The 25,491-nt window shown below is 50.9% G+C and overlaps 1 protein-coding gene across 1 annotated transcript; it reads right to left on the bottom strand.

Moving 5' to 3' along the window:
• Positions 1 to 2,949: 2,949 nt before the first annotated feature.
• On the bottom strand, positions 2,950 to 21,514 carry LOC113902783. The gene is given in 16 exon segments (XM_027558155.1): positions 2,950 to 3,189; positions 5,523 to 5,572; positions 7,709 to 7,772; positions 8,260 to 8,305; positions 8,551 to 8,618; positions 9,899 to 10,051; positions 11,300 to 11,353; positions 13,887 to 14,069; positions 14,518 to 14,603; positions 15,054 to 15,117; positions 15,225 to 15,309; positions 16,340 to 16,471; positions 17,729 to 17,833; positions 20,138 to 20,294; positions 20,297 to 20,353; positions 21,406 to 21,514. Coding segments are annotated over 16 exon segments (1,446 nt in total). The 3' UTR covers positions 2,950 to 3,156.
• Between the last annotated feature and the right edge of the window lie 3,977 nt (positions 21,515 to 25,491).

The following is a 25,491-nucleotide window of genomic DNA, read 5'->3' on the forward strand; positions in this document are numbered from 1 at the left end:
CCCCTGGTCTGTGAGATTCTTGGGGGCTGGGGCATGTCTCACTCACCTTGTACATCCCTGTCTCCACTCGGTGTGCAGTAAACATGGAACAAACGAAGTAATGGTCGAATGAATGAATGGATCGACTTCTCAGAGCCTCACTTTCTCTCCCTGACTGTCAAATCAGCTACCAGTTCCTTGCCTGCTTCTCTTATGGGGCATTATGGGAGTCAGATGACACGGTGGCTCTGAGTGTGTAAAGTGACAACCTTATGTGAGGCAAGGAGAGTTCAGCCATCCATCCATCCATCAGTTCATCAATTTATGTATTCCTCAGACATTTATTAAGCACTAGCTATGTACCAGGCACCATGAATGCATTAATGAGCCATGGTCTCTCCCCTCATTACTTATAGTCAGAGAGACAGACACAGGCCAAGTAAACAGACCAATAAAATTCAGTGAAATAAAGGAGAAGTTGTGTTAAGAGTTTTGAAAGAAATGAAGCCTGTGATGGCAGTAGTTGAGGACCTCTCAGAGGAGATGGGTCCTAAGTTGATTTAAAGGATGAGAAGAAACCACCCAAGACAGGGTGAGGGGCTGAGGGAGAGGGAACAGCTTGGGTCAGCCTGCTATAGGGAAGATCTGGTGTGTTTGAGCAGCTCACAGGCCAGTGAAACTGAGGAGGATGGAGGGCTGACCTGGGGCCAGTCAGGAGGAGCCTCGTGGGCCGTGGTGAAGACCATGGATTTTCTTCTGAGTTGGAAACCATTAGAGGGTTTTAACCAGGAAGTGACATGATTCAGTTTATGTTTTGAAAAGTCTATTCTGGCTGCTACTTGGAGTCCAGGGGGAAGGCAGCTGGAATAATCCAGGTGAGAGATGGTGGAAGCCTTGTTCAGTGTGGTACTGTTGATGGATCTGAGAACTATTTAGAAAATAGGACCACAGGATTGGACCAGGCATTGGACTGGGTGTGGAGGAATCAGAGCCCTTACCTGGGGAGTTGTGGTCGGGGTGGGGAAGAGTCAGTGCCTTCCGTGTTCTTCCTTCTGGGCCCCTTTCTTTCTTCCAATAAATCTCTCCCCATTCTTTAGGCTACTATCCCAGTTGGTCAAAACACGTCCATCCTGTGTCATGTCCCTCAACACTCTTGGTTCTCGATGGCCTCCCTCCTGGGTGACTCAGTGACTTCACTCCATGGAGCATAGAGGCTTCTCAGAGGTGCCCACTTTGGGGATTAGAAAGTGGAACGAGAGAGGGCAGAGATCCAGCCCCCTGTCTCATTCTATCAGAGGAGGTCCCTTGTCATCTGTTTTATGTATCAGATTTCTTTTAAGCTTTTCTTTGAAGACATGGATCATGAGCCTTGAAAATCACTTCTTAAAAAGATGTATTTCTTAAGAAGACCTTCAGGGGGGATCTTTTTGGGGAAGATCTTAGGTCACCAGAGCAGGTGAGCAGAGGAGGTGTTTTGGGCTATTTGCTCCTTAGCTGAGCTTCGAGGCCTGGGATGGTGGTGGCAGCGGGAGGGACCATAGGGGTGGAGGGAGCAGGAGGGTGGTCTTTGGAGCCCCTGTCTTGACTTCTAGCATCAGAAGTGGTGTTGCCCTGCTGGCAGATGGGAGTGATCTCACAGTCTATCAGGGAGCACCCAGTGTTATCACGAGGTTTAATGGGATAACAGTGTCTGCAGACTGCAGAGTGACATGCATCTGGTAAAGCCATAGGAGAGGAATGAGGATCTTCTAAGGCTCGAGGGAGAGGCTCTCTCCTACTTGGACAGGTCATTCCTGCTGACGAGCAAGCCAGGGTCCTGAGGAAGTCTCCATTCAATCATTTTGCACTTAGTATCTACCTTGCGCCGGGCGATGTGATCACACACAGGTGGGAAAATTCTGGGCTGGGGGTAAAGATGCGCGTCTCCTCTGGGAAAGCGTGTTCCAGCCTCCACCTTATCTTAGGTGTGTCATATACACATCAAGGGTGAGGTCCAAGACCAGGACGGTCCTGCCCTCCTGCCTGAAGTCCTCTTGATGGCTCCTGCACTGGGGGCTCCTGTGGGGGACTTTTTTCCTTCAAGGTGAGGCTTGTAAAACAGGTTGAGGAGTCAGGTAAAGAACTCACAAGTGGTCTGCTCTGGGCTCCCACCTCTTCCTACCATCAGGGACCCTGCAGCAGACTGGTGAGTTCCTCCCATAATTTGGGCTGTATGGTAGAGAATCAGCCCCTAGGACGGCCTCCCCAGCAATTTCTCCAGTTTCACAGGCCAGCTGGGGTTCCTGGGCAGCTGACTACCTATTCATTCCAAGACAGAGCCTGCTATGAGTCTCTATGAGTCTGAAGTTTCCCCCCATCTGCCTTTTTCTGGGGCAGGGCCCAACCTGCTGTGGGCTTAGACAGGTGCCCAGGTGTGGGAGGGGGCGTCCCTCTGCTTGGCCATCCCTCCATCCTTGGCAACTATGGTGCTATTTACAGTTCAGACTGCAAAGCCCTCTGGTGCCTGGCTTTTCTCTGCTCGCTGCTTTGCTCTGCCTGGGCCATATGGGGCTGGCAGGTTGGTGGTGACGATGCTTCTGGATCTCTCCCTTGAAGGCCCTGCTCTTGGGCACATGAAAATCACTCTGCTGCTCACTACACCTTTGAGGCCAGGGGAGCTCTGAGGTGTGGCTGTCTCACAAGCACTCACTTGCGTGGGGGTCTGCCTGCTTCCCTCTCTGCTCAGGGCCTCCCAAACATCTGTCTCCTGTGGTCCCTCTCTTCTTAGGGACTCTCTTTCCTGCTTCCTTTCTCTTCCTCCCTCCTGAGCAGGGGAGCTTTCCTGTGTGCGCATGTTCCTCCCATCCTTTCCACACCCCATCCTCTCAGGGGCTAGGCTTTCCGAGTTCAAGCCCCCTTTCCATTTTCTGAGTCACTTCCACTGTCGAAGACACTGAATACAGAGGGGCTAAGGGAAAGCAGGAATGAATGGCCAGGGAGACAATCCCTTCATTGAAACATTTCAGAACAGCCTGGCCACCTCCCAGAACCCCTTAACAAATTCAGAACCAGACTTCTCAAGCAAGAATCATCTTTACTGCAACTGTGATTTTCCACTGTGACTGTAGCCATTCTCGGACTCTCAAGGGCCTGAAGCACTGTGGCTGAGGGGAGGGACTGGCTCTCAGTAAGAACTGGTTATTCCTTTGGAACGGTCAGCGGCAGGTAGTCCTGTGGATAGAAGCAGGGAGATGCGTCCCTTCAGTCTACACCGCGCACAAAGCCAGCTGTCCCCGAGGCTGCTCCTGCCACACCTGAGAGGGACTGTATGCCCTGAGGACATGCCTTCCCCTGGTGGCCAGAGGGCACAGTCAGGAACCGACTGGACAGGGGGATAGAGTGGAGGGGGAGGAGGGTCTCGGGAATGTTTGTGAGTGAAGGGGCAGACCAGTCTTTGGGGCTTGTCCAGAAAGCCTGCGTATCAAGGTGACTCTCATATTTTTGTAGCATTGGGGTTTGTCTTGCTTGGGTCACCCTGAGGTGGATTGGAGCCTTTCACTTGTTCCCACCCACAATGCTCAAACCTCTGCCAGACCTGACCATGTTGCTGGAATCCATCCCTTCCTGCACCCTTTCCCCCCACAAGAATAGGAGCTCCTGGAAGGTTTAGGCCCCGGGTTTAACTCATCTGTATCTCAGCATCACTCAGCACAGGGCCAGGCACAGATCAGCCAGTCACATTTATTGCCTGAATTAATGAGTGAGTGATGAGGGCAGCCTCGGAAGGACGCACAGGTTGTGCACTGCTCAACTCTAGGTGGCGCCATTCATGTACACTACAGTATAGGTGCGTTCTAGAGCTGTACAATATGTCATCAACTTGACAGCGTGGGACAGTCTAGAAGTGAATTAATGAGTGAGCCACTGAGCCCACCCACACTTTCTCCCCTTGCCTCTCGGTTGTCATTATGGTTGTTTAGTTGCTAAGTCATGTCCAACTGTTTGCAACTCCATGGAATATAGCCCTGCCAAGCTCCTCTGTCCATGGGATTTTCCAGGCAAAAATACTGGAATGGGCTGCTATTTCCTTCTCCAAGGGATCTTCCTGACCCAAGGATCAAACTCACATCTCCTGCATTGGCAGGCAGATTCTTCACCACTGAGCCACTAGGAAGTCCCCCTGCCTCTATAGGTCTGGTTATGTGGTAGCTGCAGGGGCTATGCCGTGATTATTCTTCCGGGTTCTGGCCCCAACAGCCAGGATTTGTGGCATCATTTTTGAGCAGGCGGGCCCCTATGTTACCTCTAGTAGCCCTTCTAGCCCTGACCTGCTAGAGTTACCTGGAGCCAACCCTTCCCAACTAGGGCCACCCTGGGTTGAATCTAGGGCAGAGTCTGAGGTTGGGGGCGGGGAGCAGCACAGGTGAGGAGCTGGGGTTTTGTTAGGAACTGCTGCTGTCCCCTCCTGCCTCCTTCTGCTCAGTAACTTCTGGTCCTTGAAAGCAGATTCCTAGTGTTTCCTGAATGTCAGGACTGGGAACTGGGAGTGCTGGGTCCAGGACTGGGCATAACTGGCGATCCTGAAGCTCGAACTGTGTGCCTGGGGTGGTGGGTCACATTCTGTCAAATGTTGGCCTTAATGGTTGCTCTTATTTGTCAGGGGAGCCCTCACTTCCGGCCCAGGGGGAGAGCTATCTTTCTCTCCATTACGCAAACAGAGACAACAGGCTGAGAGACTAGTGGCTTGCCTGAGGTTGTACAGCCAGGAGGTTCTGTGATTCTCTTTCTGCCTTGCACCAAATATCCCTTCCTGTGCTGCTGTTTAAGAGTGGGGGTCTTTTAAAGGCAGGAACAAAGAAATGAAGGGCAGCTCTAAGCTCTGTCCTTTCCTATCAGCCTCTTCTCATGTTCACCCACACAGGGAAGGGCAGAGGGCCGAAGGGGCAAGGCAACTCTGGGGGCAGATTCAGAGCTGGCAAATGCCGATGGAATCACCTCCGTGGTTCCTCTGCTGGTTTTCCCTGCCCTCTGGTCTCTGGCAGCATCTTCCCTTCCTGGCATTCAGATAGCAGGTGCAAGAGGCAGCAGCCCTGTTTTTGGGGGTCAGGATACCCAATTCTAGCATGATGGGTGGTCCAGGCTAAGGGTACAGGCTTTGAAGTCAGATGAACCCCAGTTGGAATCTTGGCTCTGCTGCCGTGGGCAAGTTTCTCTACTTTTCTTTTGTAAAATGGGAGAAGTAATAGCATCAAATTCATGGAGCTAATTGTTAAGATCACCTGTGTAAGGCCTAGAAGCTCTCGGAGAGCCAGGGGTATGGCTCCTGGAGGGATTCATGGAGCCCCCTACTCCCAGAGCCTCAGCTTCCTCATCTGTAAATGAAGCAGCTCACCCAGTATGGCTGTGAAAGACAGTGAGATGAGGAAGGTCAAGGGAGGGCCACCTTTGCCCGAGCCTCAGCGTCCCCCTCCGAAGGATGGGGACAAGTACCTGTAGGACCCCATGGCTCCTATAGCTCTGACCTCCCACGTGGGCCCCGGGAAGCTCCTTTTCCCAGCATTTACCTCGGAGGGCTCCATTCGTGCCTGGTCGATGCCTTGTTCTCTGAGCAGGTCTGTAAGAGGGGAGGGCAGGGGAGCTCAATGTGTTGTGGGCAGGTGTCTGCGGGGCTGGGTGTGTCCTCCTCTCTGCTATCCTAGATAAAGTTGCATCCTTGACCACCTTGGGGCTTCCCTGGTGGCTCAGATGGTAAAGAAACTGCCTGCAATGCGGGAGACCTGGATTCGATCCCTGGGTCAGGAAGACTCCCTGGAGAAGAGCATGGCAACCCACTCCAGTATTCTTGCCTGGAGAATTCCATGGACAGAGTCTGGCAGGCTACAGTCCACGTGGTCGCAAAGAGTCGGACACGGCTAACACTTGCCCACCTGGACTCTGGCTGCCTTGTTGGACTATCTGTAACTATAATCCTCCACTTCCAATTTGTTTCCCTTCTTGAAAATGAATTGGCTCACTTCATGCCCAGAACCTTCCCTGGCTACCATAGGCCACAGAACAGATGGTAAATCCTTCAGCCTGCTTCGCATTTGAGACCCTGTCTGCTCCTCTTGGAGAAGGCAATGGCAACCCACTCCAGTACTCTTGCCTGGAAAACCCCATGGACGGAGGAGCCTGGTAGGCTGCAGTCCGTGAGGTCGCTAAGAGTCGGACACAACTAAGTAACTTCACTTTCACTTTTCACTTCCATGCATTGGAGAAGGAAATGGCAACCCACTCCAGTGTTCTTGCCTGGAGAATCCCAGGGACGGGGGAGCCTGGTGGGCTGCCCTCTATGGGGTTGCACTGGGTTGGACACGACTGAAGCGACTTAGCAGTAGCTGCTCCTCTGCCTTTACTCTGCAGTCCTAACTTGAGTCCTGGAGTTGGAGCACAGGGGAAAGCTCATGTCAGGGAAACAAAGAGCCAGGGTTCTGGGCTCAGATCTGCCAGAGACTTGCAGAGTGATCTTGGGTAATTCCACGGGGGACATCTCTGGGTCTCTCTGAAAGAGGAGGCGGCTGAGCCAGGTGATTTCTCAGAGGTGAGTGAGGTCTGAACTGTTTATCCTACATGTATTAATACTTCCTGAGGGTCTCCTGGATGGGAGGCACTGGACAAGGTGTAGGAACACAAAAAACAAAGACCAGGGGTCCCTGCCCATCGGCAGCTCACTCTCTGGCTGGGTCATAGGCAATGGCTAAATAATCACGTGGGTAGACTGGCGATGGGCAGCAGGTGTTAGGTAGACAGTGATGGGTGACAGACCGCATCAGGGGAGGTGGGAGGAGAGGGAGGCCGCGAGCGCCACGGGGCAGAAGAGCCTGACCGCGCGCTGCATTTCCGGAAGACTCACTTGCCACACCCCTCCATCTTCGCAGGACCACTTCCTGTGCCTGTTCTCTGTTGCCTCAGGGTCTGCTTCCCAGGAAACCCAAACTAAGACAAGGGTGTTTTGGGAAAGTTTGATTTTGTTGCTGTTATCTAAGATGGAGGCGATGTCTCAAAAAGTTCAGCTTTCTGGCGTCTCTCAAAGGTAAAACATATCTTCCCTGCTCTCATTTGAGCTGAGTGCTCATGCGTGCTCAGCTGCTCAGTCGTGTCTGACTCTGGGACCCCCTGGACTGCAGCCCGCCAGGCTCCTCTGTCCATGGAATTCTCCAGGCAGGAATATTGGAGTGGGTTGCCATGTCCTCCTCCAGAAGATCTTCCTGACCCAGGGATCGATCCTGAGTCTCTTCTGTCTCCTGCATTGGCAGGTGGGTTCTTTTACCACTGAGCCACCTGGGAAGCCCCAGCTGAGTGCTAGCTGCCCACTAAAGGTGGGACGTGTTCTCCATAGGCCCGATCTGGGCTGCTTCCTTTGGTGTGTTGCTTACCTGGCCCCTGCAGGTGTAGAACTCTGAGCTGTGGGCTCCACCACCTCTGAGGGCCTCTCCTTTTCTTACTTTCTGTCATGTTACCCCCACCTCCGTATGAAGCCCTTCCTCGCCCCACTCTAAGCTCTTGTTACCACCCGCGGCCTGAGCAAAGAACAGGAGGGCACAGGTGGCCCCTCTCCCACCCGTCATCTGCCACCCCCTGCACCCCCCAGACTTCAGGGTCTCCACAGTTCTCAAGCGTGGAAGCCAGCTGTCTGTGTGGGGCTGCAGGCATGGCTGGTGTGGCTCTCTGCGTGGTATGCAGGCCTGAGTAGAAAGACAGTGGCGCTCACTGTTGTGATGGGGCAGGACCCTCCAGTTCAGAAGCTCGAAGAGAAAGGCCTCCAGACATTCTTTCTACAAGGAATGAAAGAGGAACAGGAAGGTCACTTCTGCTGGCTTGGCAGATTCCGACCATGGGAATGGGGGGACTCCAGTGTCCAGGTGCCCACAGGAGACCAGGAGTAGTCCTGGGAACTCCACTATTAAAGGGCATTGGAGCCAGACGACCAGGTTCGTGAAGGGACTGGGGAACATTGGGGGCCCTGAAAAAGGGTCGCCTCACAGATTCTTTGTTTCTGTGCAGGGCAGACCAGGAAGCCGGTTGGGCCAGAGAAAACCCCAGGGCCAGAGTTTCACGGGGACCAACTTGTCAAGTGTATCAAAGAATGAAACAGACAAGTTGACATTCTAAGGGTTCTCCCCACCCCCGTGGGCAGGATGAGATCACCCAGAAAGCGAGTGAGGCTTCCCACCCCCACATCAGTGACTCAGGGCCTTCTTTCAGGCCTGCGGGTGGGTCCTTCAGAACCATGAGAGGCCAAGGATAAGGAAAAAGACTCACCTGCTTTTCAAGGCCAGCGGGGTAAGGGCCCAGGATGACTGTAATGCTACCAGAGAAAAGAGATCACCCTTTTAGGTCATGGCAGTTGCTTGGGGTGGGAGAAGGGTGCACTGTTCAGTGACTTCATGTCACAACACACCTCGCCTCCCCTTTCCTTCCCACCTCCTCTCAACGGCTCCATTCAGCTGACAGTGAGCTGGGAGACTTGCACCCCGAAACCACACTCTGTCCTTCCACACACCCTGTCAACCCCCTCATTTTTTCCTGAACATCCCAAACAAAAATGTTTACCTGTTTGGAGTGAACTGGAGTTTTAATTCCCGATTTTTCGAGGAAAACACAGCATTTGAAAGGAGTTTCTATGAGGAGTGGAGATTATTAGGTCAGAACAGGAGAGGAATTCATATTCCAGATGGAGGGGTTTCCTGCACCCCCACCCTACATTTGAAAAGACCCTGGTGCTGGGAAAGATTGAAGGTGGGAGGAGAAGGGGACGACAGAGGATGAGATGGTTGGATGGCATCACCAACTCAATGGACATGAGTTTGAATAAACTCTGGGAGTTGGTGATGGACAGGGAGGCCTGGTGCGCTGCAGTGCATGGGGTCACAAAGAGTCAAACACGACTGAGTGACTGAACTGAACTGAACACCTTACATTATCCAGGGCCAGCCCCCCTCACCCTATCGTCTCCCCAGCTCCAGCTGCTGGCTCCTGTGAGTTCAGACCACGAATGTGTGGGTGTTGCCATGGAAGAGAGCACTGGGGAGCGGTGCTGGGTGCTCCTGGAGGCAAAGGCTGGATATGAGGGGAGGGGGAAGCTCAGCTCAGTGGAGGGAAGGCCTTTTGCAATGAGTCATTTTGTGGTGGCATCGCTAGTTGGAAGCCAGAGGACCCCTTGGTTTTGAGGGGATTGTCCCTGGGCCTCCATAATTCACGCGATTACCTCCTAAACCAGAAACCAGAATTTTCACTGCCAGCCAGAGATGACTGATGTCTGGTCCAGGGAATCATGCCAGCTAAGTTCCCAGGATCCAGCTGCACACAGCAGATGGCCCTAAGCTCACGTATAGTGGGGCGGCCTTTCTGCCCCACAGTTGTTGTTTAGGTGCTAAGTCATGTCCCACAGCGCCTTCCCAATTTCAAGGTCTGCGGAGTGGGAAGTAGGAACACCAGCGGGGCTCGGGATAGACGGGTTGAAACTTCGATGGGGCTGTCTTTTCCAGAATTCCTTCCAGGGTCCAGCCCTCTCTAGCTTGGGTTACCCCGCTCTTGGGGAGCAGAGAATACAATCACATTTAGCCCTCCATGAACTCTGTTTCTCTAAGTTTTCTCCTAGTTTTGTGGACAAGGGTTTCAATGCAGCCATGTCCAGAAGAGAGAGTCAATAGGGTATCAGAGGCAAAACTCTGTAGTTGCTGAAGAGATCTCTGGGGAGCATGGGGGCTCGACTTAGGGGAGCAGGTGTGAAAGTATTTTAATTTTCTTGCAACAGGCATGGCTATGGAACGTTAGCAGATGTCATGGCGGCGAGGTTTGCCACTGCCCTCTGTCATGCTGCCTCAGTCAGCTGGCCCTGGAGGGGCCCTCAAATGGCCCCCAGCTCCTTGGGGAACGAAGAACTTTGAGGCTTACTCACCCAGGAAACTGAGACGGGGGAGGTGTTGCTGGACCCTGCCAGCACCAGGGAGCCTGGCTGGATGACGGAGGCTGTGTGGCCATCAAGGTGGACGATGGGAGGGTCAGGGATGCTGATGGTCAGTCCCACGTTCCCTCTAGACTGATCAGAAGTCTAAATAAGGAGAAAGCAGAGAAGGTGCCGGCGGGGACAGACTGTGTTCCTTAGCCCCCAGCTGGGAAGGACGGGAACAAGGCCATCTTAGGAGTCAGGGTGTCTGAGTTTTCACTCTAGTTCTGTGGCAGCTTGCTGTGTGACCTTGGGAAGGTCACTTACCCTCCCTGAGCTCCTCTGACCTGAAATGACATCCCCCTTTTCCTGGGCATGCAAAGCAGATAAGAGTATAGATTTTGGAGCCAGAGTCTAGTTCTGCTGCTTCTAAACCGTGTGGTCTGAGACAACTTTCTTAATTTCTCTGTGCCTCAACTTTCATGCTTGCATTGGGTTGGCCAAAAATTTCACTTGGGTTTTTCCATAACAGCTTTTGGAAAGAATGAACTTTTTGGCCAACCCAATAAAATGGGGATAATCATCATACCTACCTCATCAGGTTGTTGTGGTGATTAAACGAGTAAATTAATGTAAAGTGCTTAGAAAGGAACTTTGCATCTGGTAGCACTATTGTTATCTATCGTGTGTGTGTTAGTCGCTCAGTCGTGTCCGACTGTTTGTGATCCCATGAACTCCTCTGTCCATGGGATTCTCCAGGCAAGAAAACTGAAGTGGGTTGCCATTCACTTCTCCAGGGTATCTTCCTGACCCAGGGATCGAACCCAGGTCTCCTGCATGGCAGGAAGATGCTTGACCATCTGAGCCACCAGGGAAGCCCTGTCTGCCGTGGTTATTGTCATTATTCTGTGCTCATCAGGTTCCCTGTTCTCAGAGCCTTTGGAGAGAGGATGCTGAGCATGGATCGTGGAGTCTGGGATCAGAACAAATCCTGGTTCTGCCTCTTACTGAGCAATGTGAGCATGGGCAAGTGAAGTCACTCTGCTCAGCCTCATTTGCACAAGTGTCAAAAGGTGAGAGGGCAGGCTTTTCGAGGATTATGTTGATGCAGGTCTGGCACAGTCTCTGCTCACTGCTATCTGCCATGTGCTTGGGGATGCCTTAGCAGGGTTGGGGTTTTATTCAGTAGTGAATAATGACAGCCACATGGCCATGTCACCTGGGTGGGACAATGAGCTAAGTGAACTGTCCCTTTTAAACACTTGTGAAGAAGGTACAGTGATTTCCAGAGTCCACAGTAGAAACGTCTGGCCAAATGCAACATGCCTGTGTGGCCCAGTCCTGTCCTCTGTTCTAGAATCTTTCCTGAGATCCTGCCCGAGGTGTTGGGGGAGAAGCAGGCAACACACCCACCTTGGGCTCAGGCTCCAGTACGCTCAGTGACAATAGCTGGTTGAGGTTGGCAGCCTGGAAAAAGGGCAAGATATGCGTTGACCTTTAGAATCCTGTAGATCCTTTCTGAGCAGGTTCATGGGCTGGGATGGGTGTCAGTGGGGTTCAGTGAGATGTAATTGTCCCCAGCTGAAGGTACCACCGACACACCACTCAGTCTCAGCACAGGAGGAGCCATTCATTTGGCTTCTCACCATGATTTACATGGAAAGGTTGACATTACTGTTTCAATGATTCCCCCCACCCCCCCGGCCAAAGTTTTATTGTGAAAATTTTCTTTCTTTTAAAAAATAATAATTGTTATTTATTTGGCTATACCAGGTTTTAGTTATGGCACACAGGATCTTTAGTTACAATTTGCAAACTCTTAGTTGTGGCATAAAGGATCTAGTTCCCTGACCAGGTATCAAACCTGGGCCCCCTGCATTGGGAGCATGGACACCCAGCCACTGGACCACCAGGCAAGTACCATGTGAAAATTTTCACACATGCAGCAAAGTTGAAAGAATTTTATAGAGAACATTTGTATACTTAGTACCTAGATTCTTCTATTAACATTTTCCTGCCCTTGCTTTATTGTGTTTGTATTTAACTATCTGTACTCTGTTGATTTTTGAAAATCGTAGGTCACCAGAGCAAACACTATAAAATGTATACAGTAAAAATTAAAAGTCCATCCGAACACTTTTTCCCCTTTTCCCCTAAATCCTATTCTCAAGGGTAACCACTGTTGATGTTTTGGAGTATATCCTGACAGACTGTTTTCTACACACAGAGAGGAATGAATAGATGGGAACATTCTAAGCACATGGTCCTGCACGTTGTTTATTCCTCTCCACGTTGTTTATTACATCAGTACTTGTAGAGCAACCCCATTCTTTTAAACAGCTGCCTGGTATTCCACTGTATACGACCATAACGTGACTTATTTTTTACCAATTCCTTATTGATGGACTCCTAGTTTAACTTTATTTTTCACCCTGTAATAAGTGAAGCTGCAAAGATCACCCTTGCATGTGTACCCACTGGTGTAAGAATTTCTATGGACATGGATTCACAGGGTTCATATCTAGACTTAGAGCTGCCACCGGTGTGGAAAGGAGGGAGCAGGAGTCTTGGCTTCTAGCTTCTAGAAGTCCTGCTTCTCCTCCTGGGGAAGCAAGAGTCTTGGCTCTAGCCCTGATCCTACCTGCTGGGTGACTTGGGAGGTCACGTTCCCTGTCTGGTCCTTGGTTTCCTCATGTAAAAAATGGAGCAATAACACTAGATTTCTTCCAGATATGGATCTTGGGATTCTGTATTTCAATATTTACTGAGCACTCGCTGTGTACAGAGTATACAGAGTATTCACAGAGTATACTGTTCACAGCCCCCATCCTCAAAATGAGGGAGACAGTGAACATGCAAAGCTAAGGAAATGAACACACAGATATACATATGTGTGTTCATGTGTATGTATTACATATGTATAAACATAACTTTGCATATATGTGTGTGTTTATGTGCATATATTGCATATGTATATATATGACTTTGCATATATATGTGTGTGTTTATGTGCATATATTACATATGTGTATTATATATGACTTTGCACATATAACTTTACTCATATACTTATACATAGTTTGATCTACATTTTGAAGAGAAAAGAATAGAAAGAGAGAGGCAGGGTGGAGAGAGAAAAAGCTTACTTTAGATATTTAGATGTGGTGGCCACGGAGCGGCTCTCTGAGGTGACGACATTTGCACTGAGAACAACAGTGGAGGGAAGATTGTTCCAGGCAGGGAGAGAGTGTGTGCAAAGGCCCTGAGGTGAGCACCAGTCCAGCCTGTGTGACCAGAGTCTCGTGGGTGAGGAGACAGAGCTAGAGAGGTGGGCGGGGCCAGGCCATGCAAGGCTCCAGGGCTGCGGGGAGGAGACTGGATTTTATTCCGAGTGTGATGGGGAGACGCTGGGGGCTGTTGAGTGATTGATCTGAATTTCTCCCTCATTTGACCCCCTTGTTGACCCTGGGAACTTGCTCTTCCTGTAGACTTGTGTGTGTGTGTGCCTCTTTGCTACCATTCAGGCCACTTCCTCAGAGATGTCCTTACTGACCTCAGTGTCCAGGGCAGCCTTCTCACCTCCACCAGTCACTTGCTTATCCACTTTGCTCTGCTCATTATAAATAGACACGTTATTTTATTTACCTGACTGTTTCCTTGTTTAGTTTCTATTCCCCCAATAGACTTTGACGTCTTCAAGGGCAGAGACCCTGTGTGTACAGGGCATGGCACACAGTAGGCCTACAATACATATTTGCAGAATAAATGTTATGAAGAGAGGAAAAACAAAGGGGCCTGGGTGTTCAAGGAGGTCTTTCTAGAGGAGGCAACTTCTATACTGTGTTCTGAAGGATGAACAGGAGTTCTCCAGGTGAGGTCCAGAGAGAGGAAGTGACTCATCTGGACCTACCAGAAAGGTACTTCTGCCAGCTGGGCTTCAGTTTCTTCGTGTGAAAAATAGAGCAATAAAGTAACGTACTCCTCTTCTTTAAGCACTCACCACGGGGTCCTGGGGGTTCACATGGATCTCCTTGCTGGTGTACAGGCAGGACAGGATGTCGTTGTAGGTTTCCAGTGAAAAGACCAGGTCTGCCAGGCTGCCCTGGGCTAATTTGGGGAGGGGCTTGGGGGCCAGGTGGCCAGGCCTTGGGACTCTCTGGCCTGGACTGCAGGGGGTCACAAGCTTCAGAAAAATGAAGAAGGAAGGAGAAATTCAGTGAGTACAACTTCCCTGGCCAAAAGCTGGCTACAGTTAATATGTAGAGGATTCACCATGTGTCAGACACAGTGCTGAACACTTACAGGCACATTTCTAGCTCACAATAGCACCGGGAGGTGGAAACCGCGTGACAGGTAAGGAAACGAGGCCCAGAGGGCTGAAGTGACTTTCTTAAGATCCTACATATGGTAAGAGGTGGAGCTGGGTTTTGAACCCATGAACTTTGCTTCCTTGCTTATCGCTCAAGTAACTCCAATCCTTTCTCTGCGACTTTGTTAACAGCCCCTCCTTTCTAGTCACTCAAATTCTCTTGTCCTGCTGACCCACCTGCTCCTCATTCTCCTCCATACCCATCCTCCCCCAGACCCGTGGATGTCCCCAGAGGGTCTGCCCTGGCCAGGGGCTGGCTCACCTGGACTTTCATCAGGATGGCCTTTTCCGTGAATTCTGTGGTGGTGACATAGTACTGGAAGTCTTCTGGGCCTGAGCTGGCTGGGGCTGCATTGAGGAAATGGAGGCTGGGCCCCAGCCTCCTGGGGGGATGTACAGAATGGTGTGGGGAGGCTGCAAAGCAGTAGAAATTCCTTTTTCTTCTCTGCTTAGCTTTATGTTGATTGTGGGATGGCCTGAGCATCTTGTAACAATGAACGTTTAATGAGCCATAGCTCTGTACCAGCTTATATGTGTTATCACGATGGTCCATTCTATGAGGTTGTGGTTAAACCCATTTTACAGATTGGGGAACTGAGGCTCAGAGTGGGAAATGAGTTACCAAGGTGATAAGACATAAATAATGCCCTTTCCCTCTATCCACAGGAAGTAGGCTCCCTGTGTGAAAGCTTTGTCTGTTTTATTTCTCATCATATTCCCAGAGCCTAGATGAGTTCCTGGCAAGCAGTTGAGGGACAGCAGATAAGCCCCACTTCCCCTTGGCGAGGAGCTACGAACGCAGAGTGATGTGTAACAGGTCTTCCAGCAGCGAGTTGAGCAGGGTTGTGGCAGTGGGGCACACCTGGCGCAAAGGCATGAGGGGGTCATCACTGAGGTTGGGGTGAGGTCAAGGGGCCACCCTAGGAGTCATACCCCTCTTTCAGGGGGCAGGGACAAGGAGCAACTTACTATTTTCTGCAGGAGGAAGGGCAATGCCTCGTCCAGGACATCTGTCACCAACCGCAGAGCTTCGTTCACCAGGAGGGGGTTCATCCTAGGGGCGTGGAGAGCAGATGGGGTCTCGGACACCATGGAAGGGGAAACTGAGGCCAGAGAGGGTAGTCCAGACAGGGCGGAGGAGACCCCTGTGTAATGAGGCGGAGGGTCTGTGTAATGAGGAGGCTCAGGATGGCTGCTTCCTTCCCAGCTTGGTGTCCTTCTTCTCGCCTCTCCCCTCTTTTTTCACTTTCCTTTTCTTTTTTCTCCCCTTCTTGCCTTCTTGCTTTCTCTCTCCCAGACTTTGTCCTCCTCAACTTTATTTCTTCGTGAGTCTCCCTCTCTGCCCCTGTCACTTTATTTGTCTCTCTGATAAAGTTCTCTGGGATTTTCAAAGAGGGAGAGATCACAGCTGGCAGTGGAGGTCAATGGAAGGCTTCCTGGAGGAGGCGGCTTTTGTGTTAGGTATACTAAGAATCATAGGTAGGGGACTTCCTTGGGGGCCCAGTGGTTGAGAATCCACTTTCCAAGGCAGGGGACCTGGGTTTGGTTCCTGTTTAGGGAACTAGGATCCCACATGCCGCTGGGCAACTAAGCCCGTGCTCTCTAGAGGCTGCGTATTGCAACTAAGACTCGACACAGCCAAAAATACATACATACATACATACATAGTTTTTAAAAACATACATACATAGTTTTTAAAAGAGTCAAAGGCAGTGGCCACTATATGTGGCATGTTCTGTGCTCAGCAGCTCACATGGGTTAGCTCATCTCTCCTTGACAACCACCCTAGGCGGCCAGGGTTCTCTGAGTGATACTGTTTATTGGAGAGAAAACTGAGGCTCCTGGAAGTCAAATAGCTTGGCCAGGGCTCCCAGTGTTAGGAAGCAGCTGAGGCAAGATTTGACCTGCATGGATGCACACTTTGACCATAACACTCAACACGGAGGCAGGAGATGCTGATGGACGGTGTGTACAGCTGGTGGCCTTGGAGCTGACCCTGTCCCTGACAACCTGGGCTGGGGAGAGGCAACCCCAGCCTGGAGTCTCAGTGGAGGACTGAGCACAGGAAGGGGGTAGGTACTCACTGCTCCAGAACCTCGATGCTCAGGTACCCTGGTGGGGTGTGGCACTCCTCAAAGGCCACGTGGGTCTTGTTCCCCGTCTGCTCCAGCCGAGCCCCGATGCGGATGTTCTTGATGACTCTGAGCCGCAGGATCCTGTAGGCACAGCGTGTCCGGGAAGGCTCCAAGTCACAGCCCAAGACAGTCCAGAACTCACCGGCCAGTGGGGCCCTGCCGTTGTCTGGAGGGCTCAAGTGAAAAAGTAGGAGATGTCATTAAAAACACGGAATTCTAACTTTTAGGTTTAAAAGATCTGGCAGCTCTGGGCCAGCGTCCTCACAAGGTGGCTGATGTGAGCTGGACGTGGGCCACGTGCGCTTCAGTTTACTACAGTCCCCACTGGCCGAGGGTCAAGTGCATTTTTGCTGTGCGTCATTATAAGGGCGATGATATTTTTCTCATATAACAGAGATCTATTTCTCTGTGGCCACATCCCTATCAAAGAAATATTTCTTGTTACTCACCTTTCAATTAGAAAGGGAATGTAAATTTAAAAAATGCCATATTTATAAAAAATAATTTTGTTTATTGGTGAGATTGGATGGTCCTAAGGGCAATGCAAGGAGATATCCTGTTTCATGTGCCAAGGCTGCCTGTATCGCTCCCTCTGTTGTCTGCTGTGTTTACAACCCCAGACTGGCATATCATCCACTGGTTAGTGAGTGGTCTGAGCTCTCAGACTGGCAGTGAACTCTCACAACAGGCAAGGCCAGCAGAGAACTTGATCATAACTCTCTGTGGATAAACCAAGAGGATGGATGGCCTTACTCAAGCCGAGTTCCAGTGTGCTGGGCCTCAGGGTGAGCTTGAACCAGACCCTCCTTGGATCATCCCGTGAAAGCATCCGCCTTTTTCTCCAGATGACACGTGTCCCTTGACATGGAAGTCAGAGGGTTTGTTTCAGCCTCTGCTGCAGATTCACTGGGTGAGTCGCTGTGTCGGTGGGTCCCTCTCCTACAGTTTTTCCATCAGAAAAAATGACTTTGGGGAATTCCCTGGTGGTCCAGTGGTTAAGAATCTGCCTTCCAATGCAGGGGACATGGGTTCAATCCCTGGTGAGCGAACTAAGATCCCACATGCCACGAGGCAAGTAAGACTACACGCTGCAACTACCGAGCCCTTGCGCCACAACTAGAGAAGCCTGGGCACCGCAACGAAGACCCACGTGCAGGAACTAAGACCTGATGCGGCCAAATAAATAAATATTTAGAAAAAAGAAAAAATGCCCAAGTTTCAAGGATTACTGTGACCCTTACGGTGACACAGGCAGCAGGCTTTTGCTAGCCTTGCGCGGCTGCCTGGAACCGAGAGGTGTGGGGAGAAAGCACCCACCCACCCAGCACACACACCCACCTCTGGAGTGAGAGGTACAGTTTGCTTCGCAATGTGACCTGCAGCAGGCTGTCACTCAGGACTTGTAAGGTGACCTCGGGTCCTTCAGAATCTTCTATGACCAACCTGTGAGCAGTGTGCGTGGGGATGTTTTTGTGTTGCCTGGTAAGCCCCCTGTGACTCTGTGGAGTGTGTGTTTCTGTACTGGCTAGAATAGGGGAAGACACCAGGAAAGGTAGGGGCAGCTTTGGGACAACCCCTACCATGACCCTCAGGGCTTCCTTGGTGGCTCAGACAGTAAAGGATTGCCTGAAATGCAGGAGACCTGGGTTCCATCCCTGGGTTGAGAAGATCCCCTGGAAAAGGGAATGGCAACCCACCCCAGTATTCTTGCCTGGAGAATCCCATGGCCAGAGGAGCCTGGTGGGCTACAGTCTACAGGGCTGCAAGGAGTCGGACATGACTGAGCAACTAATACTTTCAGTTTTCACTACCATGACCTCCAGCCCGGCTACAGAACAGTGGGCTCTCGTTGCAGCCTCTAAGCCTTGAAGACTTGGGCAAGTCCCTTCCTTTGTCTGGGTGTCAGTGTCACCCTGCACAAAATGAGAATACAGCGGAGGAGCTATCTGTGCCGTCTAACAGGTCTGAATTCAGATAAAAGCATTCTGCAAAAAAAGACGAGAGCAAGCAGGAGTCAGAGAAAGCAAGATGGCTGGTGATCCCACTGCCTTCTGCCCAGGGAGCAGCTGAGCATCCAGGAGCGAGGACATGAGCCTTCTGCTCCCTGCGATGGCCTCAGGTCCCTGCATCTCTCTGAGCTCAGAGGAACTCAGAATTCTTTTTAAATATTAGATACAAGCTGGTGACTCATCTGATGCCTACTGGAGTGGGCACCAACAAGTTCCAGTGTTGGAGGAAGACCTGGCTGGGTCAGACTCCCCAAGGGCTATATGCGTGGAAACTTCCAAAGAGCTTTGAAGTATGACTTGGACCTTGTGCGTTTTTTCCTATGGCCTTTCCAAGCCTCTGCCAGGCTGGGTGGGCAGAGGTGGGGCCAATGCATGGGCAGCGGTGAGTGGTAGCCAGACCTACCACTCACTGGGGCAGGTATGGGCCCAGCACCCCCTCCAGGCCTCTCTAGGAAGCAGCCCCACCCTCCCTAGTGCTCTGACTTTTCATGCCATTTCACCCCCATCAGAAAACTTCTGGACTCTCATTGCAGGGACTCTCTGGCTCTCCCAGCTCACACTGAGAGATGGATTTGGAGGCATACCTGTGACTACTGAGGTTGACCTTTGAGGAACCCATGCCCCAACCTACATATGCTGGTACTTATTTTACCAGAAGTTGTGACTAGGGACTGACTTAGGAACTAAGGACCCCACATCCATGACTGTCATTGGGGGAGATCAGGCCAGGTGGGCCAGATCTTGGTTATAAGAGAGACTTTCTATTATGGGTTGAACTGTGTCTGTTTCCCACCCCCCAGTTCATATATTATTGAGTTCCTAACCCCCAATACCTTATAATGTGAACTGATTTAGAAATAGGGTTGTTGCAGATAGAGTTAAGATGAGGTCATACTGGAGTAGGGTGGGGCTCTTGTCTAATGTGACTGGGGTCCTTGTCAAAAGGGAGAATTTGGACACAGACATAGATACACCCCTGGGGAGATTGCCAAGTGAAGATTAAGGCAGAGATCAGGTGATGATTCTACAAGCCAAGGGAAGTGAAAAGTTGCCAGCAAGTCTCCAGAAGCTAGGGGAGAGATAAGGAAAACGCCTGATTTCAGACTTCCAGTCTCCTGAATTTCTGTTGTTTAAGTGACTCAGTTTGTTGGACTTTGTCACAGAAGTCCCAGCAAACTAATATAATCAGAAAACCTGGACTTCTATTAAAACCCTCCAGATTTATTAAAAATAAAACAAAACAAAACACTATGCAAGTTTGCAATACCCAGGGGTAGGCTGAGTGTGGAGGGTTGGAGGGCTGCCCGGCTAAGATCCCTGGTTGGGATTCTGCCTTGTCCCCTGGAGGATTTCAAGTGGCTTTGAGAGATTTGTGTGCTTAGTTGCTCAGTCGTGTCTGACTCTTTGCAACCCCCTAGACTGTAGCCCACTAGGCTTCTCTGTCCATGGGGATTCTCCAGGCAAGAATATGAGAGTGGGTTGCCAAGACCTTTTCCAGGGCATCTTCCCAACCCAGCGATTGAACCCAGGTCTCCTGCATTGCAGGTGGATTCTTTACTGTCTGAGCCTCCAGGGAAGATTCCTTTTGAGAGGTTTAGGGACAACAAAAATGCACTTGCTGAAAGCTTTCCAGATGGAGAAAAGCTCCAGAGACACCAGGGCTCCCACCGCCCTCCAGTGTTCCACTTGACAGAGGAGAACTGAGTCTGAGCAGGGAGAAAAGCCAGAAGGAACTCACCCGCCCAGCTGGAGCAGCTCCCCCAGCGGGGAGAGGCTCTGTCCCAAGAGCAGACCCCTGATCAGTGGCAGGTCAAGCCCAGTGCTCTTCTTGGAGAGACCTTTTCTTACGAAGGGCATGTGGTCCAAGATGGCAATGCCTTCACCTGCGTCCCCCTCACAGGGATCCTGGTCACCCGGTCCAGGACGCGGTGTTTAAAGAGCAGGTCTGAAATGTCTGAGGACAAGGCCTTCCTCAGGGCGGGGCTCACCCCTCATTCAGTCATTCAACAGATGCCCACCAGCACCTGCCCCGGGCCAGCGATTTAGTCATTTAGCAACAAGTACTTAAGAAGCACTTACTCTCTTCTGGGCTCAGGGACCAGGAGCCCTGTGGCTTGTGCCCCCATGGTGGTTACATTCTAGGGGCGGGGGCAGTGAAAGACAACTGAGCCCTTAGATAAGCAAGCAAAGCAATTTTTGGAAAATAAAATGTAGTTGAGTTGGGGCATGATGGGGGGGAGTTTGTTTTAGATACGATGGTCAGGGAGAGCCTGTTTGAGGCGGGGAGGCATTTGAGCTGAGACCTGAATGAAGTGGAGAAATCCACTATTGCAAGATATTGGGAGAGAGCAATATAGACAGAGGCAACAGAACGTGCAAAGGCCCTGAGGTGGAGATGAGCCTGGTGGGTGTATGAAGCAGAAAGGTCAGTGAGGTTGGATCATGCTGAATGGGGTAGGAGGTGAATGGGTAAGAAGGACCTCACAGCAGAGTTAGGGAGACAGACAGACAGACAGACAGGATCACAAGTATAATATGCTTGGATAAGGCCATAGACGAGGCTTCATCAAAGGGTTGTGGGAACCAGTGGAAGAAACCTGCTTCTTGGGACAGACATTGGGACTGTTAGACTTTGGCCTTAAGGTACGAATCAGAATCTGTTGTGTTGGGGGATTGAGAACAGGTAAAGAACAGCACAAGCAAAGGAAGGAACCTGGGAAGTCTCCAGGGCCAGTCAGGGCAAGTGGTGGAAGAGGCTAGAGAGGCAGGGCCTTGGAAACCAGGATGAAGAGCGTGGAGGATCTCCTGAAGGCTGTGACTAGGGAGCCACAGCACATGTTAGAGCAGGGGATGCGGGGGTCAACTTTGGGCGAAGGAAGGCAAATTCTGCTGCTGGTTGGTGGGGAGGCCAGAAGAGGAAAAGCCCTGAGCAGGGAGGTGGTGCCACTTCCCACCCCTGCTCTTCCCGGAATTCCTGCCTCCCACCACCCACCCCTTAAAACTTACCTGTCTCCAGCTGATCCTTGCTGATGCGCATGAAGACAAAGTGCTGGGCTTCACCTTGGACCTGGGGCAGCAGCCCCCAGCAGAGCAGTGACCCCCAGAACAGCAGCATCCTCCCGCCCAGGACCTGGGGACACAGGGCTGGGAACCCCACCGGCCACCTCCATGGCCTCAGCGGGGACCCACTGCCCAGCTTCTCCCAGCTCTGCCTCTTCTAGAGCCATCTCTCCAGCTTTCCTTCCTCGCTTCTGCCCCTCGCTCTAGAGCTACCAGACCTTGAACACAACCTGTGCCTCCCACCATCTCACGTCAGTGCTTTCCATTCCTTCTGCCTGAAATGTCCTTTCCCCTCAAGTGGGCTGGCTTCCAATCTGGACTTTGCCACTTCCTGACTGTGTGACCCTGAGCAGATTACTTGGCCTCTCTGTGCCTCAGTTTTCTCATCTATAAAATGGGAGACAATCATAGATTATTGTGGGGAATGCACTCAGTAATATGTGCAAAGCACTTAGCAAGTAGTGTGCCCAACAGCTTTTAACGCAGCTATGTGATATTGTGAGACATTAAAAGAGGTAGTACTCCCGTTTAACCATGGAGGTTTCTGAATCTTGAGGAGAGGACATGGGGTAGGGGTTCTGGGAGAAGCACCACCGTGGCCAGGGTAGGCACTTGGGGGGCTTAAAGTTAGGGCTTTTTACCAACTAACTAGTAAGAAGATACGTCAATATTTCAAACAGTATGTTCGTACTGGTTCCTGCCTGCTGAACCTCAGCCCTGCTCAGGCAGCCGAGGGGGTATAGTTGGGACCCCAGAGCCTGTGGCAGGGGGCTCTCCAGGTGGACAAGGCTGTGCTGCTAGGAGATGCAGCCTTTGAAACTGCAAGGCAGAGACCAGCCGGGTGAAGACCCCTCCAGGGCACATGCCAGAGTAAGCAGGACCCATTAAAAAGCCAGCACCTCCACCCCAGTGCCCAAGAAGAAGCCACCCAGAGGGTAGATGCTGGCCCTGAGCAAAGACAGGATGCCCCTAAAGTGGCTGAGCCTGCTCTGGAGCGCCTGAGAGCATCCTGGCATTGCCTCGAATCAGCAACATCCAGGTTTTTGTTGCTTGATGGCAGGAACTCAAACTAGTGATTAAATTGGGTCCTAGAGAAAGAGACTTTCTTGTTTGCTTGCAGCTGTGAAGTTTGGACTGGGAAATTTGTATTCACGGCATAAACTATTTATATTCAGCTACTGGGGTGATTTGAAACTCATCCACTCCTCATCCAGCCAGTGTTTAGCCAGTGCCCATGTCAGGCACTTTTCTTAATCAGTTCACCCAAGTCGTGTCTCTCCTCCCTTCTTGCCTTTAGTACTTCTCACTAGCCCTCTCCATATCACACCAGTCTTGAATCATACTGGCTGAGACTTCTACTTGAGTCCTTTCTGTGTAGCAGGCTCCATGCCGAAAGCTTTACGAGCTTTGTTGCATTGTTGAATCCTTACTATGATAGTCTGGGGTCACTGAAGCAGGCACATTTTACAGAATCGGCAAAAGAGAGGAGAGGTGGGTCATCCAAGGTCACAGAGTTAGTAGCTGTGGACCCAGGATTCAAACCCAGTTTGGCTGAGAAACTGGGAAACGGATCTCTGTACCACATCGGCACATTATTGTAGGTGCTCAAGAAATATTTGAGAAATGCCCAAGTTAGCCTCCCTGTCCTTACCTCTCCAAGAATAGGGCTGTCCAGAATCTCTGCCTGGCCTTGGTCACCAGCTTCTCAGAAAGACAAGACTTTTATAACCCGAGCTCTGAAATTCGGGTGGAAAGGAGCAGGGCAGGAAGTCCAGCCTCCTGGCGGGGTTTGCGCTCAGCGGAGCCCTTCAGTGGAGGGAGAGGTCCTCTTGGCACCAGACTGTTAGGGGCTTCTGACTAAAACTGGTAGGGCCAGTCACTGGGGTCCCAGCATCAGGCTCTAGTCCTGGGTCAGCAGACCCCAGGGAGGAAGTGTGTGGGGGCCCTGTGATTTGGGCGGTAGGCCCTTTCCCTTAGGAGCCACTTCAGAGCTATGGAGCCTTGGGCAAGGCCTCCATCTGAGCCTCCAGCTCTCAGGAGGGACCCAAGGAGGCTGATATTGCAGGATGCAGAGGTCACAGAACCCAAGGGAGCAAGGATGGATGTTGGGGTATGTGTGGAGGAGAGCAGGTGCGGGGTGGAGGCAGGCATGGGAAGGGCCCAGTGACCACCCGCGGCCGCTCCCCATGCCCTTTCCATATATGTCACCCATGCCATGCCTCTGCAGCCAGACAGGTCTGGGTTCAATTCCCCACGGTCACTCAGTAGCTGTGTAAGTGTGGGCCAGTTACTTTCCCTCCTGAGCCTCACTTTTCATGTCTGCAAAATGGGAATAATAAATCTATCTATGTCTTTTGGGTATTGTGAAGAGTCAGTGGGGCAAGTCATGTGGCTGTCAGAGCCTGGAACATAGGAAGGGTTCCCCAAAAGTTGCTTAGTTAATAATTAATTAAATTTTGGCTGTTCTGGGTCTTCGTTGAGACTCATGGGCTTCTCGTATTCCAGAGAAGAGGCTCTAGAGTGCATGGGCTCAGTAGTTGAGGTGTACGGACTTAGTTGCCCTGTGGCATGTGGGATCTTATTTCCTCAACCAGGGATCGAATCCACTTCGCCTGCACTGGAAGGCAGATTCTTAATCACTGGACCACCAGGGAAGTCCCCAAAGTTGCTTATCTTATTTTTGATTTTACAGATGAGAAAATGGAGACCCAGAGAGGCTAAGTGATCTGCTCAAGGTCACACAGCATGTGTGTGACAAAACTGGGATTTGAAATAAAGGCTCAGAAAGGAAACTGGCTACCCAGTGAAAGGGAAATTCAATGTTACTATGTACACAGCTCCAAGGACCTCAAGTCCTTACTTCCAACCAAACTGCTCTGCGAAGGTCCTCTCTCGTGGGTACTGGTACCACATGGTAAATGCGTGTAACCACCTGCGCCAACATCCCCCAGCCAGTGCAGCCGTCCCAATGGTGGGCAGGACTCACTTCTAGGAGGGTTTTAGATTTTTCCATAGGGTTCTCCTTGTGGATAATTCCTTTCCCTTTCACCATCAGGGATGCAGTCAGGGCAGGTGTTAAACTCCATTCTTGAGCTGGATGCATGGGGCAGAGGGGCTGGTTCTAGAAGGCAGCAGCTGCACAGGAAATGCTAGGATAATGCTGTTAGCTAATGTCAGAACTAATGGCTAATGTTAATATTGTTGGGGACAATATTTCAGATGGGATGAACTTTTTCTAGGATCTCGTAAAATCATGGACTTTTTGCTTGGAAGATGCTTTAAAAGTGGGGAGGTCCTCCTTATTTCTGTTGGTTGGGCTTCAACATTACTGTCAAGTGCTATCATCCTGCCTCTGGCAGAAAAAGGCTGTAGGGTAAATTTCTTCATCTGAGCCACCGAGGGCTGGTGCAGGATGTTGGTAGAAGTACAAATATCGCACAAGGTCTCCCTTCCCTTCCAATATCTGGCTTCTCTAAATAGAATAGGAGGGAATATTTTGGCTGAAGTGCCGTGGATTCTGTTGACCTTATTGACTAGTCTCTGCTAAGAGATGGGAGATTTCCTGAGTGTCTCCTCCATAAAAGGGAAGCTCTGGAAAGAGCTTGTACACAGAGAGGTAAAAGACATCTTTACTCTTGTTTCTGAGCCTCAGTCTATTCATCTGTAAAATCGGAACATTAACCCACAGGAAGTGTTTAGCCCTGTGCTGGGAACTGAGTAACTCTAAGGGAACAGAGGCTATTAGTTGTCCTGTTATTTTGAGGAACAAGAAAACTGGGTCATTGTCCTGCTGTGGATTCAGATGGGAGGCTGGGGCAAGTGGGTGAGGCTTGGGTGCCCACCATTTCAATGACTCTGTGGTCACTTGAATTCTCATCTGTAAGACAAATACAATGATTCCTTTGAGGCAGGAAGAGTTACTGTGATATCACTTGGTGTTTGTTGTTTGCTGCTAAGGGTCAGAAGGAAGCCAAGGACTTTTCCTTCCCCCAGTCCAAGAAGGGGCTGAAATCTTGGAGCTTTGGATCTGGG

Source organism: Bos indicus x Bos taurus, chromosome 13 (assembly GCF_003369695.1).
Source record: "Bos indicus x Bos taurus breed Angus x Brahman F1 hybrid chromosome 13, Bos_hybrid_MaternalHap_v2.0, whole genome shotgun sequence".
NCBI lineage: Eukaryota > Metazoa > Chordata > Mammalia > Artiodactyla > Bovidae > Bos > Bos indicus x Bos taurus.